The 17244-nt window shown below is 41.6% G+C and overlaps 2 protein-coding genes across 5 annotated transcripts in view; one reads left to right on the top strand and one right to left on the bottom strand.

Annotated features, from left to right (window-relative positions):
* The window catches only part of bmpr1bb (bone morphogenetic protein receptor, type IBb), a 58372-nt gene extending 52843 nt beyond the window's left edge, over nt 1-5529 (top strand). For both annotated transcript variants that reach the window (XM_038733506.1, XM_038733505.1), the window contains 9 exons: nt 115-217; nt 521-623; nt 2035-2131; nt 2225-2369; nt 2935-3127; nt 3265-3562; nt 3672-3847; nt 3940-4070; nt 4515-5529. In XM_038733506.1, the coding sequence (XP_038589434.1) occupies nt 115-217; nt 521-623; nt 2035-2131; nt 2225-2369; nt 2935-3127; nt 3265-3562; nt 3672-3847; nt 3940-4070; nt 4515-4640 (1372 nt within the window). In that variant the 3' untranslated portion in view covers nt 4641-5529. The remainder of the gene's footprint in view (nt 1-114; nt 218-520; nt 624-2034; nt 2132-2224; nt 2370-2934; nt 3128-3264; nt 3563-3671; nt 3848-3939; nt 4071-4514) is intronic.
* A 59-nt stretch (nt 5530-5588) lies between these two features.
* The window catches only part of unc5c (unc-5 netrin receptor C), a 118133-nt gene continuing 106477 nt past the window's right edge, over nt 5589-17244 (bottom strand). For all 3 annotated transcript variants that reach the window (XM_038733502.1, XM_038733503.1, XM_038733504.1), the window contains 8 exons: nt 16605-16967; nt 14399-14486; nt 14076-14247; nt 10739-10972; nt 9907-10056; nt 9643-9807; nt 8694-8872; nt 5589-7471 (listed from right to left, as the gene is read on the bottom strand). In XM_038733502.1, the coding sequence (XP_038589430.1) occupies nt 7312-7471; nt 8694-8872; nt 9643-9807; nt 9907-10056; nt 10739-10972; nt 14076-14247; nt 14399-14486; nt 16605-16967 (1511 nt within the window). In that variant the 3' untranslated portion in view covers nt 5589-7311. The remainder of the gene's footprint in view (nt 7472-8693; nt 8873-9642; nt 9808-9906; nt 10057-10738; nt 10973-14075; nt 14248-14398; nt 14487-16604; nt 16968-17244) is intronic.

Raw genomic sequence — 17244 nt, 5'->3', positions numbered from 1 at the left:
GATTCAGATTCAGTAAGATACTATTGAACCCCGACATCTATAATGAGGAAGACTATGATGAAAAGACTCCCAAGCGATGTTTATTTATATGATGATGTATGTGCATTTTGGTAGGACTGACGGTTACTGCTTCACCATGGTGGAGGAGGAGGAGGGAGGTCTGGCGGTACTCACTGCAGGTTGTTTGGGTCTTGCGGGCTCCGAGTTCCAGTGCAGAGTAAGTCAGCTGTGTGTGTGTATTTCTGCCTGGATGAATACTTGCACTTGCCTGCGTATGTGTGTCCTCCTATATGAGCCGTTATTAAGTCTTTATGAGCTTTCCTTGACTCACTGCAGCTCTTTATGAGACCTATTTAAATCAGACTTGTCCTGCCTCACTATCTTTACACAAAGTGGAAAAAACCTTTGTATATTGTAAAATGTTCTCATTAGGAATAACTGTGGCTGTAAATATTCGCTTCTGTTGTGTCTTCATTAGTGTTGTGCAGAAATACATGTGGCTTATGTGTGTGTATGATAGGACACGTGGAATGCACGTTCGAGGAGAGCTCTCGAGTGTTGCACCGACCAGGACTATTGCAACCGAGACTTGCATCCTACTCTTCCTCCGCTCTTGACATCAGGTAAGACGCACACACTTGTTCACACAGGTTTTCACACACTGAAATCCTGCCCCACTTTAAAGCGTGAGTGGCTTTTAGAACGGGCTCATCCAGGTCACGCTGGGTGGTGATGGGTAGTGACAGTTTAAACTGTTACAAACCACAGTGTGGTGCTGGAGTGAAGTGGCACATGCTGCAGGGAGGGAGAGGGAGAGAGAGAGAGAGAGAAAGAGAAAGAGAGGGAGAGAGAGAGAAAGAGGCAGGTGAAACAGAGCCTGCAGCCTTAACTTGTTCTCTCACCCTCTAATGAAAAGGACAGCCTCTCCCCAGGGCCTGCTTGAGTTTCTTGCCTTGGGACGGATGTGAGATATCTGTCCATCTGTTACTCCGCAATACACCAACACGCACACACACATATGCACACACAAACACACACACACAGTCTCTCGCTCCCTGTCTCTGTCACACAGACTCACCATTACGCTTTCACACAGCCTCACACACTTCGTTTTGACCTTCAAGCAAACAGTGACAAACTGATTTGTGGAGTCAGTTGGAGAGATATAAAGGATAATTCCATGTTTTTCCCCAGTTTTGTCTACTATTTCTATCAGCTATGATAACACTGTACTCACCAAAGTAATTACTGAGATCTGAGAACATGGCAACATTGCTACAACAAAGTCAGATGTGGCACGAAAGAAGCTGTCCGGTGATCAGATGGGTTGTAAACAATCTTTATTTAGGGATAAAACTGACAGCAAGTGCACCTGAAATGTTGATTATTTAGTGCACTGGAAAACGGTGCAAAACTAAGAACAGGTGTCTGTTATGTAATCAATTTGGTAATAATTTTACTGTTGGCCTTTATTTTCTCATCCAAAAACCAGAGTTATCCTTTACCTCTATGAACTTGCAGGGAGTTTGCTGTTCATGCAGTTTTTCTTTGTCTACTAGCTTACTGTGTGTGTGTGTGTGTGTGTGTGTGTGTGTGTGTGTGTGTGTGTGTGTGTGTGTGTGTTTGTGGTCCTGTGCACACCATGAAGTATCCCCTGTTTTTGTGTGTGTCTGATTGGCAGGAGCTCCGCAGAAAGGCTAGAGCCCCAGAGCTGCTTTAGGCCTCTGGGGTTTCTGTCACAATGTCAGTGTGACAGCTGATCTGTGGGATTCAGGAAGGGGATGTGATCGATCACACACTGTGAGAGGAGGATGCAGGGAAGCGTTAGAGGGAGGGAGGGGAGAAGGAGCTTGTTCCTGCCAATGCAAATTAGAAAGATGTGAGAGTTGTAACATGAACGGATGACTGTCACCACCTATTTGTCAGTTCTAATTTGACAAACTTTCCATCTCTTCACTAAGAACATTATTTTTCACATTTAGGGGTGGCAAAATTATACAATAAAATAAGAATACATCTTCCCATTTTTTTTAGATTATGTTGATGGCAGCATCCAGTACATGGCTCTCTTCATTTCAATCACAGTCTGTAGCATCATCCTCGGTCTCATCTTTGTTTTCTGCTACTTCAGGTAAGAATCTTGAAGACGTCTCCTGCATGTATCAACAAATTTCCACTTCCCGATGTGCAATTTAGTAAATATTGCATCACCCTTCTGTGGCAGATATAAGCGCCAGGAGTCACGACCGCACTACAGTATCGATCTGGAGCAGGAGGAGACCTACATCCCCCCTGGGGAGTCCCTGAAGGACCTGATAGATCATTCACGCAGCATCGGGTCTGGCTCTGGGTCAGGACTCCCTCTACTGGTGAGAAAACATCAGTGCACATCTGCCTCAACACCTCAAACTGGGCCTTCATAGAAGAGCAGTAAATGATTGTCATTGTCTCATGCTGAAATGGAAATTATATGGAACAAATCAGCTTCATGCTAGTAATGTATTATACATTACAAAAATAATCACATTGATTTTGATTGATTATCTGCATCTACTGATGCAGATAATTATCAATAGATTATCTGCATTACATTTTTAAATGACAATTTGTCTAGAATAATCTTGTAAAATTCTGTGTAAGAATTTTGTAAAGCAATAACAAAATATCATTTATCAGAAAGTTGTTAAACAATAATACCAAATTATCACCCAACTCTACTTTTGAACATTGAGGCAGAAGGCCCACATGACATAAAATGTTCATCTTAGATATGTGTCTTCCATGGCAGCACAACGAATAACAAAAAGCAACAGGAAAGGAAATGATTGTAATGATGATGTTCCAATTATCTAACATTATATTAAGATGTTTAAAACAAAGTGGTTTTAAAGGAAAATGATAAATCACTTTTTTTTTATGATAACCTGTTGCCAGGTGCAGCGAACCATCGCCAAGCAGATTCAGATGGTTAAGCAGATTGGAAAAGGGCGATACGGAGAGGTTTGGATGGGCAAGTGGAGAGGAGAGAGAGTGGCTGTTAAAGTCTTCTTCACCACAGAGGAAGAGAGCTGGTTCAGAGAGACAGAAATATATCAAACCTTCCTTATGAGACATGAAAATATACTAGGTAAGGGAATATAAATTGGGTGTGCAAAATATTACAAATAAGGACTGATTTAAGTGTTGGTGTGTGTGTGTTTGTTTGAAAATTGATCCAAATCATTTGTGCATGCATGTTTCTCATCCCTTCTTTCCAACCCCCAGGATTCATAGCAGCAGATATTAAAGGGACTGGCTCGTGGACTCAACTCTACCTAATTACAGATTACCACGAGAACGGATCGTTATACGACTACCTAAAGTCCAACACCTTAGACGTCAAGGCTCTGCTGAAACTGGCCTACTCCTCCATATCAGGCCTCTGCCACCTGCACACTGAGATCTATGGCACACAGGGCAAACCAGCCATCGCACACAGAGACCTGAAGAGTAAAAACATCCTGGTAAAAAAAAACGGCTCCTGCTGTATAGCTGACCTTGGACTGGCTGTCAAGTTTAACAGGTGCGACATACTGAACATTTTGGACTTTTGGACACAAATTTGTAATGCAGTTTAGGAGTATCCTGGACATTTATCTATAACTCATTTCTGTTTCTCTTCCCTGCCTCAGTGACACCAATGAGGTGGATATCCCTCCCAACCTACGAGTCGGTACTAAGCGCTACATGCCGCCTGAAGTGTTGGATGAGACCCTGAACAGGAGCTACTTCCAGTCTTTTATAATGGCTGACATGTATAGTTTTGGCCTCATCGTTTGGGAGATGGCCCGACGTTGCATTTCTGGAGGTCAGAAAAAGCACTTTAAACATGATTTATACATGTGTAGATGTTTCCTTCATGATACTACTGATTCACACTTATATGCATTTTTCCTTAAGGCATTGTGGAGGAGTATCAGCTGCCCTATCATGACCTTGTGCCCACTGATCCTTCCTATGAGGACATGAGAGAAGTCGTCTGCATTAAGAAACAAAGACCTTCATTTGCTAATCGCTGGAGCAGCGATGAGGTATTCTAAATGATTGTCAATACCACTTTCCAAGAATGCATATTTTTAAAAGACTTATGTTGTAACTAACGGCTTTATTAATGGTTAATAAATTATGTATTATGTTTGAGCAGTAATTAGCCATTAAAAAGAACACCTGGGGTTGCCAGGTTGGGAAAAACTATTTGGTTGGTATATATTCTCCTCCACATTTATAACTGCAGGGCAGGTGGCTTATTAGAAAGTGAGCGAGTCAGGGGTTTCTCACATAATAAAAAGTCATCAGGTCTGCAGTTATAAATGGGAATAAGTGGTTAATAAATTAAAGATGTCAAACCTCTGATTAATTAAATAGCTAGATAAAAAAAAAGATGTGAAATATGCCAAAGGGATTCCTCACAACTTGCAAATCCCTTATAAAAGGTTTTGTTGTATTCTTATGTATATGTACATATGTGTCTTCAGTGCCTGCGGCAGATGGGAAAACTGATGTCGGAGTGCTGGGCTCACAACCCGGCCTCCCGCCTAACAGCCCTGAGGGTGAAGAAGACCCTGGCGAAGATGTTAGAGTCCCAAGACATCAAACTGTGACAGAGAGTCAAGAGATATGCTCTCATCACCAGAGACTTGTCACTGCCACTGGCACAGCGCCACTTACACTGGCCAATTAAAGAAAGGGAAAAAAAGAGACTGTGAAATATAGGACAAAGGAAAATGACAGGGAGGATGAGATAATGGTCGACGGGGAACCGGGAAAAAGAGGCAGAAGATTTATTATGTCAGGGGAGATCTGCCCTCCCATTGTCTGAGCCACCTCTGCCTCAGGCCAAGTGTTCAGGTTGTGCTTTCTGTGAAAGCTGAATGGTTGTCAGGTCCAGGCTGTCCATGTCAGCAGGTGGACAGGGACCCTTGCAGGAGAGGAGGACTAAAATCACTCTGGTCAGTTCTAAACAGAGGAAGGTCCTGCTCTGCCCTTCTGAAGCCATATGGCAGTATTCTATGTGCAGTCTTTTGTACTGTCACTGCTGCCTTCATGTTCTAATTCATGCTCAGTGACCTCATTGTCAATGACATTATTATCATTATTATTATTATTATTATTACAGAACAAAGCATAAGACTAAATTAATGAAAAAAACATGTCCAGCAGAAACAGAGTTTTCTATAGTATTTCATTGTACAGTGAGTGATGAATTTGTGAATTTTGGTTGTCCTTCAGGCTCTCAGAGCTGAGGCAGCCCTGCTCTCCCTTATTGTCTCTTCTTTCCACTCACACTTCATTTGTACATAGTTCAGCTGGCATCTATTGGTAATTATTTCCTTATTCGATGCTATGTTTTTGATGATTTGTGTACACAATATGTCCTGTCCACTCTACCACTATGGCATGTGCCTTATTTAATCTGTACATAATGTGATTAATGAGTGTGTGAGTGGATCTGGATAACATTCCCCAATAAAACGACTATGTGTCAAACAATGCTGTAAGATTCATGTTATTAATCTCATAATTCAAACAAATGAGATCCCCATGCTCCATTTTCAATGTTGCATATAAATATAATTTATTATTAGTCTTAAAAATTCTTTCTTACACTTTGTACAGTAACTTGACAGATGAAATGCAAGCATTTGCGAGAAACATGAGTGCCAGAAACAGCCAGGCTACATTCTCACTATACACAATAATAATCATGAAGCTGAAGAACAACTAGGGAATGCAAAGGCTAGCCCACTGAGAATGTCAAGATTGTTTCAGAAAGATGCAAAGTTTGCATAGACGGCTTTACGAAAAACTGGGACAACTGCCAATAAAAGAAATCAAGAACCAACCAAGAACACTTGAACAGTCACAAGTTATGCTGCATCAAAGGAATGTTGCATTTTACGACTATCACTAATATTTATGCACAGAGTCAGTGTCCTTGATGTCTTCTGTCATTAATATACAAACACAGAAGTCTGAGTTAAAGTCTCTGCTCGCCTCCAAAATCACACAATGAATGTCATTCAGTTCTGGACGCAAGAAATGACACTTGATATTTAGATGATCACCTTTTGTATTCAATTTATCCTCACATACTGGATTTCAATTATTTGGTAAAAAGCAGTTGCATTGGTCCTACAAAAATATACTCATCTGATTCCCTTTTCTACAGCATATACCCCTCCGCTCTGCCTGTTCTCTTTTAATGTAGATGATATCATCTTGAACAATATACAAATCATCAGCATCAGTCATGAAATTTATTCGGTTTGGGAAAATGGCCTTGATCACCCTCTATTTAAGGGAGAATGGACTGGTGTAATTAGGCAAATGACCTGATAATAAACATGCAACAAAAGAAAGTTAGGAAAAATCATAACCAATGCAACTTATAAAAATTATTCTAACGACTTTTTAAGAAATCATGTAAAACAATCACACATAATTGAAAATCAATAATTATACATAACATGAATAAAAAGTATTAATAGTAGTTATGACAGCAACACTAAAACTGTAAAATGATTACATCATTGATTTCTTTCTGTACATGTAAATGTGGCTGACAGAATGAGTCATTGCTGCAAGTGTCCACCAGGAGGTGCTATGATACAGTCAAACATAATGGAAGAAGAAACCAAAATGTGAGGACAGGAATATTCCATAACAGGCAGCATCAAATACAAAAAAGATATGTATAAATAGGCATATTATTAAATACTATGTTATCACAGAACACATACTCATCCATGGAGTTGATGTGGAGACTGATTTTGGAGAGTGAGAGATTCTTCCTCCGATCCTAGGCTCGCTCTTTTGATCTTTTGACCTCTGATAGTGTCTCACTACTCAGAACGTTGTCTATGGCAAGGGCATCATCCACATATCCGCACAGTCCATCCAAATAACCAGACAGCTGTTTCCAAGGAAACTAGAGCCAAAAATATCAAGTTGGTGTACCAGAGAGAGAGAGAGAGAGCGAGAGAAGAGAGAGAGAGAGAGAGAGAGAGAGCGAGCCAGACAGAAATGACTGGCATAGATTCTTGTTTACCCTCTCAAGTTTTTACACCCTTTGTTGCCAATGTTTAACTGGGTCATGGGCTGAGTAGACCTAGCTGTTTCTATCATCATACTTCTGAGCGCGCACACATGCAGGATCTGTGTGTGTCAACGTGATGCAGAATGACACTCCCGCATTTGGGTGTCCCCCCCTCTCTTATTTTCTTTTCATGTCTTCTTCCTCCCTGGTATGTCACATTCCCTGGTGGGCAGATGTCAGTGTTCAGTCACTGCAGGAACAAGGCTGTCATGGCGGCCCATCTCCTCCAGTACCTGGGCCAGGCGACTGAGGTTGCCATCAGGAAAATGCTGGGCCTCCCACAAGTCTAGGATCACTCCCGTAGGACTGGATTTGGTGGCAAAGTAGTTAAGATACCTGGATGATCGAATGTGACAAAACAGAGAGGGATGGGTTGAGAAGACAGGACTTGGCTAGTGTGTTTAAAATGTTTTAAACATTTTTCAAAACTTTTTAGCTCCATCATCTGTACAGGTATCTTCTAATGCCTGTCTCTTTTTCCATTTATTTCCCATGTGGTCAATAACATTTCTCCTTAATAAGGAGATAATGCAGACATGACAGTATGTGTATTTATGAGCATTGATGTATATATCTATATGTGTGTGCTATCTTTTCTTACGTTTTAAAATAGATTTTCCCTTAAAATTATCCACATATTTTTAATGGGGCAATCTGTTTAAAACTGACTTTACGGATTTCATGATTCCTGCTGCAAACATTTTAATTAAGTTCTCTTGCGACAAGTACAGCACAGAAAAAAACTAATTTATATACAGTTCAGATAAAAGTAGGGGGGAATATGCAAATTAGCTGCTGATTAAGACCCTTTAAGTCCATTTAAGGAAGTGTAGCAAAAAAAGGTTAACTTTCAGAGCTGTGTTGTGCTGGAAATGATATTTTTTAAATCCTATTTTTCACACGTTTCTTTTTCCAATCTGTTTTCCCCCCATATAAAAAACCCCCACACATATTCCTGGATTTTGATTTGAAAAAATAAAAATGGAAACTAATATATACACTTCTGTTCTGTATGTATCATCAGTTCGGGCTGTGAACGAGAGGTTTGTTTAAGTCTCTACCCTGCACTCTCCTTCCTTCACGCCACACTCTGTCAGTGGTCTCGTCAATCTGCAGCTGCTGCCTGTGATAAGGCCGCCCTGCTGAGCTGGGACCTTATAAATGGACACACACTGTACCTCCATCACACACAGACTGTCGGACTATCAAAGACACATAGGTGATGTTTTTGAAACGAGCAGCGTCGTTCTATCTTTGTCTTTCTCTCTGTCCGTCTCAGTTAAGTTGATCTCTATTCAACAGATGTTTATCAAAATGAGTCCCATTCCCACCGAGAAATCAAAATGTACAGTTTTATTCCCCATTTATTCTTGTTGCATACTTCTAATAAAAATAGGGATTTGGCAGCTAAAATTGCACATCAACAATATTCCTTCATTTTATCTCTTTAATTTCCGCCTTTCCCTCTAGTCTGTGGCCAGACTGTGACCACTGAGGCCCCAAATCTGAGTCACTGTCTCACTCCATTTCTCTGATAGACTCATGTTCCTCCACACACCTGTCAAGGTTAAGTTTGTGGGCCAACATCCTCCAGTCATTTCCCCTGGTCTGTGGTGCATCCAGACTGCCACACAGCTTCTGTCGGATGGAGACGGGGATGCGGAAGGCATTGGGCCCCACCAGTGTGGTGATGTTACTGGCGGGGTCCAGCAGAGACGTGTCAATGCTCTGGGAATCCTGCAGAAAGAGAGAAAGAGAGAGAGAAGGAGAGAGAGACAGGTTGAAATAGAGACACAGAGTGTAGCAGTGGCATTTTGTCAAGGTGCAGGCTGCATGTACATTATTTAACACCATCTCACAGAGCGAAACATAATGTAGCTCAAATGGGTTGGTAGCACAGACAATTTCTCTCTCTGGGTTGTGTAAAAAGAGAAAATTATTCATTTTATTGCCATTCATTTATTGATGCAAGCTGAGTGATTTTCAAATATATTGCATCTGGTGGATTAAGTACTGGAGGTCTGCCTACAGAAACCAGAGCAAGACCCAGAGACAAATGAGCCAATGCCAGGCGGGGACACAGCTCCGCACTGCATGTACTGTAATTCATCTCATTACTGAGCACAAAGCCTGTGTGCTCCATCCCTCAAGCTCCATTCTCCTGGCCAGATGGCCTTTGTGGAGGAACTATGGCACGACTACAGGGAGATTATTCCCCCTCTGCTCCACTCTGCTCTGCATTGGCCTGTCATCGGCAGGACTATATGAAAGCCGCAGGGTCAAGACGCCCTGCCTTCCACCCTGTAAGTCTTTGTGAACATTGCAAAAAGAGGGCATGGGAGAGAGGATACATTTGTTCAAGCAGCGTTATCTCTGAATGCAAAACACAGGTGACAAGAGGGATCAAAAGCCACACTGATCTTTAATAATCTAGACGAGGAGAATTATTCTTTTAAGCCGTTATAAACTAAATGAGAGTGTTACATTTAGGCGTGTGTCAACTTCACCTCTGACAGTGTAGTGTCCAGCTGAAAAATCTGCCCTTCTCCCTCCACTTGGCGCACACATATCTTACAGGCCAGGTCCACAGTGCTGGCAGAGAACCGCTCCAGGGTAAAGCAACAGTGGAGGTTCCTCTGTGAACCGCTCCACACTTGCTGAAAGGAAAGCTCCTGCATAGAGGTGAAGAGGGTAGAAGATTTTAGTCAGCTGTCAGGGAGCGTGTGAAAATGTTTAAGTCCTATTTCTGAAAGGGTTTACGACCAGTTTACCTGGTACTTGGCTAGTAGTTTGCTCTTCCACAATGCGTGGGGGACATCGTGGATGGAAAGTCTCAAGTTGTGGGTGCTGTCTTTAAAACTGAGTGTCTTTGGTTCATCCAACAACTTTCCACCCATTTGCTTCTCCATCTGTAGGACTTCCTGAAATACACACACAAAACTTGTGTAGTATATGAAACCATGCATATACTGACCTCAAAACAAATTTGTCTACTTTTGTGCTGCTTAAAATTGTTGTTATATCTGTTTGCTACAGCAGTTTCATTCAGATGCTCTCCGGTACATTTACAAATGAAATATTTTTTATAGTATATTCATCCCATTATCTCAGGGCTTTATGAACCTGAATCTGGACCTGCCATCTGAAAGCAACTTCAATGTCCTTGCAGCAGGATCACTATCACATTCTCATTACCCATTCCCAAACTTAATAACCATGTTTAATATCCCTGCTCAGTATGATAATCCTTCCTTATCTTTCCTCCGTGTAGGTAGAACAGTAGAGTAGGGGGATAAATGTAGCTTATTTTGTGTTGGGGCAGCAGCTACATCTTTCTAGGAGCAGCAACACTATTCAAATGTAAGCATTTGTCACCCCTTATTGTGAAACACCAACAAAGAGATTTCTCATTCCGCCTCCCACATCTCATCTGCTGGCTTTGCCTACACACACGCATTAACAATTCAGTCAAAAATATCACTCTCACAAACATCATTAATGCTTACAAACACATTTAATTGCTGCTACATAACCTTTTGCAAACACTGAGAGACAAAGAATGGAGAATGGATACACACATTCAACAACCTGCGGTGCATTTACCTTGAGTGCGTCCTGTGTGTCGTCCAGGCAGTAGACTCTGATGTGATACTCCATGGCAGGGCAGGTGACAGGGCCAAAAATGGCTAGTTTGAGGCGCTTGGTGGTTGCAGCGCTGAGAGGTTGGCCCACAAGGCAGCAGGTACCCAGAGTCTCTGTCAGGATGTGGCAGGCCTCGTCATCCATTTGGATATAGCACGGCGTGGTGAAATTTTCCTCTCCTACTACCACCACATCCTACGGTGTGGACAAGAGGAAAGAAAAAGTGACACAAGTGTATAGTCATCATATAGTGTGTAGTCATCCGCTCATAACTTTGTTACATGTGGTAGCGTTTGCAATTGGAAAAATACCATTATAAAGAAGAAAAAGATGAGAACACAAAAGAAGGCATGATTAATAGCATGTCACCCTGGATCTGTCCCACCTATGTTGCCTTACATGTTTTCATTTGAGCCAAAGTATAGCCATTAACAGACGTTGTTGAACACTGTTGCTTTCTATCTCTCCAAGACCATCCATTATTAAACACATGTTCTTAAATATCTAAGTGAATGTTTTTCATTCCTAAAAATGGGACTGTTCAATGTTAAGCACTGCTAATACATGTTTCTATGTATTTGCTATCCAATGGACATAATCAGGCACAGCCAGCTGAGCTCAATTAGTAGGTCATTTGACCGATGTCCTGATATACCAGTACAGCATACCAATATACGTAGCCATTACTCAAAAAGCATAAAAACAATCACAGTTTATTACATGTGTTTAAATTGAAAACACAAGTTTATGCGGTTTTTGTTTTGGTGTGTTTGTAAAAGCAGTGTACTTAAACTTAACTTGTTACATTTGTATTTATTAAATTGTTCAGGGGAACTGGCCTGTGGCATTTCAGTTAGAATTTGGATATCATCATTATTAATGTCCACAACATTTTCACTTGAAACTTTCACTTGTATGACTTGTGTACTAAATTGATTGCTCAGTTGGATGCAGAGACGTAAAGAACTGGCTGAACTGAATTTAAATGTCATTTTAAGGGGGGGTGGAGTACAATTGAGGGTCATGGCCTTTTTACATAAGCTGTGTCCTAGATATTACACTTTGTGACATTACACAAGTGTGTGTTACCAGTGTCTGACACCCTGCCATAATATATGTGAGGTAATGCAAGAGTGAGTATCCAGACCATTTGTAGTTGACCCCTGTAATAGCACTAAATGCCTAGACATATTTCTCTTTCATTAACACTGTCTGGTCTGAGGATGCTAATGTGGCCTCCCTCTCGCTCTCTTGATCTCTCTTGATCTTGCATTCTCTTTCTCTCTCTCTGTCTCTCTCTGTCTTCATCTCGCTAATCCAAACACTCCTGTGAGCAGCATATTGGCATTAATTCAGCCTATTATGAGAGACAGAAGAGGAATTACAGTATTTTATTGTGAGCTAGGCCGTTTAACAGCAGTATTATGGCTGATCATTAGACTCTTTAACTGCTCCTGGGGGATGGCGCCGGGGCTCCTTACTGGGGGATAATTAGAACACATAGTGGAAAATAAGGCTTTTGCTTTATACATATGTGTGCAGGCGCAAACAATCAAACATGAAAATGCACATGTTCACAAATCTAAATTTATTCACACATTTTTGACATCAGCTGAGGCGTGGGAGGATAAATCTTTGGAGGAGAGTTACTGAAGCAGAAAGTACCGCATGTTCCTCATTATATGACCTGCTGTCCTCATCGTCATCGCAACACCATGCTTCCTCAATGCTCAATGGGTGTGTGTGTGTGTGTGTGTGTGTGTGTGTGTGTGTGTGTGTGTGTGTGAGGAGCTCATCTCTGCTGTTTCTACTGTAGTGATGAATACACATTTTGACAGAGCATGTCATATGAAGCAATATTTCACACATACAGCATTGAGGCTGGCATCAGTGGGAAGAGAAGCTCATATAAAGGAAGCTGCAGTTACCGTGAATATTACCATCTGCATTTCTGACAGGTCAGAGATGTAATCAATAGCAAGTGTGTAACTGCCATATATATGTATGTGTGTGTGTCTGTTGGAAGATTTCACCTTTGATCACTAGTTATTTCTTACTTAATAATTCTCATTTTACAATGAGCTTTATTGGCTGCCCCCAAGTAATTCATCAATGTCACAAAGGCATTTTGGGCCAGTCTGCTAGTTTTATATCTGCTCCATAAGTCATATCAATAGCAGTGGAGATTGACAATGTTGTTATTCAAGCCACTATTCAATAATGAGCTGACAGAAGGCTGTATATTGGATATAGGCTGTTGCTAAGTACTTGGATTTCCAATATGTGACAGGCCTCTACAGTATGCCTGCATAGATTCAAGCCAGTGCCATTTTTGTGCTTTTTATTGCCTTTCTACTGCGTTTCATTCTGTTTAGGCCTTGCTGTGGAACAAATGGTTGTTTTTTATATTTTGAGCACCTTCCCATTTAAAAAAGTCTAAGCACACTCTGAGTTCATTAAAAACCACATGGAAGGAAAACTTATCCAGACATGCTCTCTTGACAGGTAAGAAAAAGACCTTTATAACTGCCCACCACAAGGTACATCGAATTATTATCTAAGGTGTACTACTGATAGAGATTTTTGGTACAAGAAATGACAACTGGACCATTTCTACGAGTATAAAGCAGTTTTTGAAATGATTGTGGAAGCGTAGTTTCTCTACAAGTGATCTGGACTGAAGTGGACTGTTTCTGTGTGAGTGTGTGACAAACAGAGAGAAGGAGAAAGGGGATAAGCAGAAAACATTCACACTGCTGCCCTCAGCAACCCAACATATCATCATCAGCACTGTTAATGATGGAGCTTGCAGGCACAGGGCTTCCAAAACTCAAACACAAACACAGCACATACACACACAACGGCACACACAAACAAAAATAGGCATTCATAAAGGTACAAGAAAACAGTCTGGGGAGAAGACAGTCCCAGCCTATTCTCTGCTATCAGTGGTTTACTATTTCAGCACCTGGCTGTAACAGGGATTCGCTGAGTGCTGAGCAGCACAAACAAAGCTGGGAAAGTTGATCCCCTTCACCTCATCCATGCTATCCATCATCCAGTGCCATTTCATCATTTTGTTTTTCACAGTACCTTTCCGCTTTGCTCTTTCCTGAGTAGAATTTCTAACCAACCAAATGCAGTGTGGAATATTTAATGGATAAGTCACATCTGTAAATTTTATTTTAGGTGGCACACATATGATTTTAATACTTCATATGACTGTCAAAAGCACATTTTTAAACTACAACCACCATGGCGACAGGCATTAGAGTCTGCTGCTGCACCCACATCTCACCTCCCACTGGTTCTGCTGTGAATGGCTCTTGAGCTGGATCAGCCAATCCTGTTGACCATCACACACGGCACAGTGGTGCATGGTGATGATGACGGGTCGAGTCAACAAGGCCCCGGGGGGCCCACAGCTCACCACTGGGCCCAGAACTGTTTGGCCATCTTCCACAGAGGGCCTGGAGGTGCACAGAGAATAACACACATACAAACACACAAACACATATGCGCTGTTTAGTGGCGATGTGACAGCAGTCTCGGTGTAAATGGCGGAGCTGACAGGGGTAAACACAACTCTGGGGCATTGATGTGGCAGGCGGCACTGCGTACCTCATGTTGTCCTTCCTCTGAACCGTCACATACATCTCATACACTCTGCCCTGAGGTATGGCCCCTGCTGGAATAAGCAGACTCACCCCTGGGGAGCACAAACACAGACAGACACACAAACAAACAGGCATATATATGAGCTGTGGGTTGTCATGTAGACCAGAGGAGAGCTATAAGTGCTGTCAATGCCTGTTTAGATTGTTTCTTGGTAGCACAGACAGGGACATGAGAGCAACATAAAAACTAAAATATTTGTTTTACATTAAATATGTATATTTACATGGTCAATCTCAGCTAAAAACCCTCTCTGATATACAGTTTAAATGAAAATTGGGGTGCTATACCTTTTACATACAAAAGTAAAATATTAACTGTTTTACTTGTAATGGAGATATCTTAATGAATTACTGCCATTACTGCACCAGTAGAGAGCAGTTAAAGCCTGTGTAAAAAGTGATAATTATTATATATTTTTTTTAAGTATGATAATAATCGCAATTCCTCTCGGCCCCACATATAAAAACTACGGCACTTTATTGCCTTCTCATACGGCATCAGAAAATGATGTGACATTTCATTTCTAAAATCAATGATCTCTCTACTCTTCATAACATTCTCATATTGCTACAGCCAGCAAGATTTACATTTTTTCATCTCAGATTGATTTGATATGATGTCCTGTCCGATGTGTTTTTTAGGACACTCCCCCCCGCATTCCCTCATGCACACACACATACGCAAACACACACACAAATAACACTCTCTCTGGAGGGGGTTTCTCAGATAGCTCATTGATTTCCCATGTCCTTGTACTGAACTTTTCAAAAGGTGACAGACAGCTTCTCTTGCTCGCTAGCGAGGCAATCACAGCTCTGCCACAGGGACGTCTCGCACACTGCCACTCTCCCCTCACAGCAAAGCTTCAAAGAGATGGGAAATGCATTTTAAGATGCAAAATACCAAACAGGCACACTGACAGCGCCACAAAATATTTCATTACCCAGAAACACGAACAGATCAAATATCAAATGTGCTCTTTCCTCTCCCTCTGCCTATGTAACATGATGAGGTGGCTGAGCACAACCAGCAGCTGAGAACATTTTTACAGGAACCAAAACGAAAAAAGAAAAACTTAAGAAACTTGAGAAGTCGGTGTATCCTTTAATGTCTCCGCTAGTTTGTCTATGTCTGTCAACATGCATCTGTGCCATGTTACAAACAGCCCACATGTGTTTGAAGTGAGGACAGCATGGCTAATGTAAGCTGCCTGAAACAGTACACCTCTACGTCAGTACCTCTAATGCACACACCTTAGGTATCCATCAACCCCTGTCATACTGTGTGCAGTCCATGCACTGATAGGTTACATATGGTTTAGATATTGTTTCAAAGCCACATCTGTGTGTGTAAAGGTTATCCTAGTAAAGATGGTCAGGTATAATACAGGCAGCTCAGATCTCACACATCTAGAATTCAATATTGTATTTTTTTTTTGCTCCATGTTTACTCGAAGTTTGGTGAGCAAGATTTACGGCACTCAACATACCCACACTCTATTATGATTAGTTTTGCCACATTTCACCACATCTATTGATAAATGTGACGCCGTTAATAACTGGAGCTGCTATTGTATATGTTTGTTTGAGATTTGATACCTTTTGCAGTTTTTCTTGATTGCAAAGCTCTTTATAGTTTCAAGTTCCCAAGTGTCTTATAGGATAACATTTTGGGATGAGTACATCATCATCAGCCTTTTATGAATGAATGAGGAGTGGCCATATAAGGGAAGAGCTGATGGATGGTCTTTTCTCCACATCAGGCAATGCAGTGGAAAGTTTATCTTTTCAGTACACACATGTGCACACACACACACACACACACACACACACACACACACACACACACACACACACACACAACACACACACACACACAAATCATCTGAAAGGAGAGGCACTGTGTAAATAAAAACATGCAGCTCAAATCAAAACAGATGACGCACAGCTAATGTGTTTTAAGATGAACTATGACAGAATTTTCTGGAATAAGCAGATGATTCTCTCATGAATCAGAACTAATTTATTCCATTGTTACACTATGTTTGTCTCTGCATATTTTTAAATACGCAATATATATTTGCATTGTTATGCGCAGCTCAAACCACACAAATATGAAAACACTTCCTCTCATTTTTTTGGTACTGTACCTGAGTTGGGTACAATGAGGTGCCCCCCCTGGGAGCTGAAGGAGCCCAATGCAGTACAGGATGGATCCCTGGTCCGAAGCAACGTCTGGGTCTGTGTGCGACGGCCCATCGTGCAGTCACTGTTGTCCAGGAGGCAGTGGGGTAGCTTAGGTGACAGTTTAGAGGAAAATTCCCCTCCTAGGTCATCCTGTGGAGTCACTAAGCCTGAGGAGTTGTACACCTTAATCTTCAAGTTGGGAAGAGGGTCCAGCAGAGGGGAATTGGTCATGGGGATTTTGTCAGCCACATCATGGAGGGCGTAGACAGGGCCGCGGTACATGGCGGCTGCTGATGTCAGGTCAGGTGGTGCTGTTAAGAGATCAGCTGGAAAAGAAAAGGAAATGACTTAAGGAAAGCATTGTGGTCATCTTATACTCTTTCTAACTGTGAATGTGGTGAACTGGTAACTTGAACCTAAAAACAACCATGAGGAAATGAAGTGTTGGCAGCAATCAGCAATGCTGCCGCCTGGCTTTGCTCGATTGTTTTTTTACTCATTAGGGAAGTCCACTTCACCACCAAGAAACATTACTCAGTCAGAGAAGTTCAAGGCGCAGCTGTGATTCATGAATAACAGATGGCATCACTAACACTCAGTTTA

The sequence above is a fragment of the Micropterus salmoides genome, unplaced genomic scaffold (assembly GCF_014851395.1).
Source record: "Micropterus salmoides isolate LMB-PRFRI ecotype aquatic unplaced genomic scaffold, ASM1485139v1 Ms_hic_scaffold_20, whole genome shotgun sequence".
Taxonomy (NCBI): Eukaryota; Metazoa; Chordata; class Actinopteri; order Centrarchiformes; family Centrarchidae; genus Micropterus; species Micropterus salmoides.
This window is presented reverse-complemented; position numbering and strand designations above follow the sequence as displayed.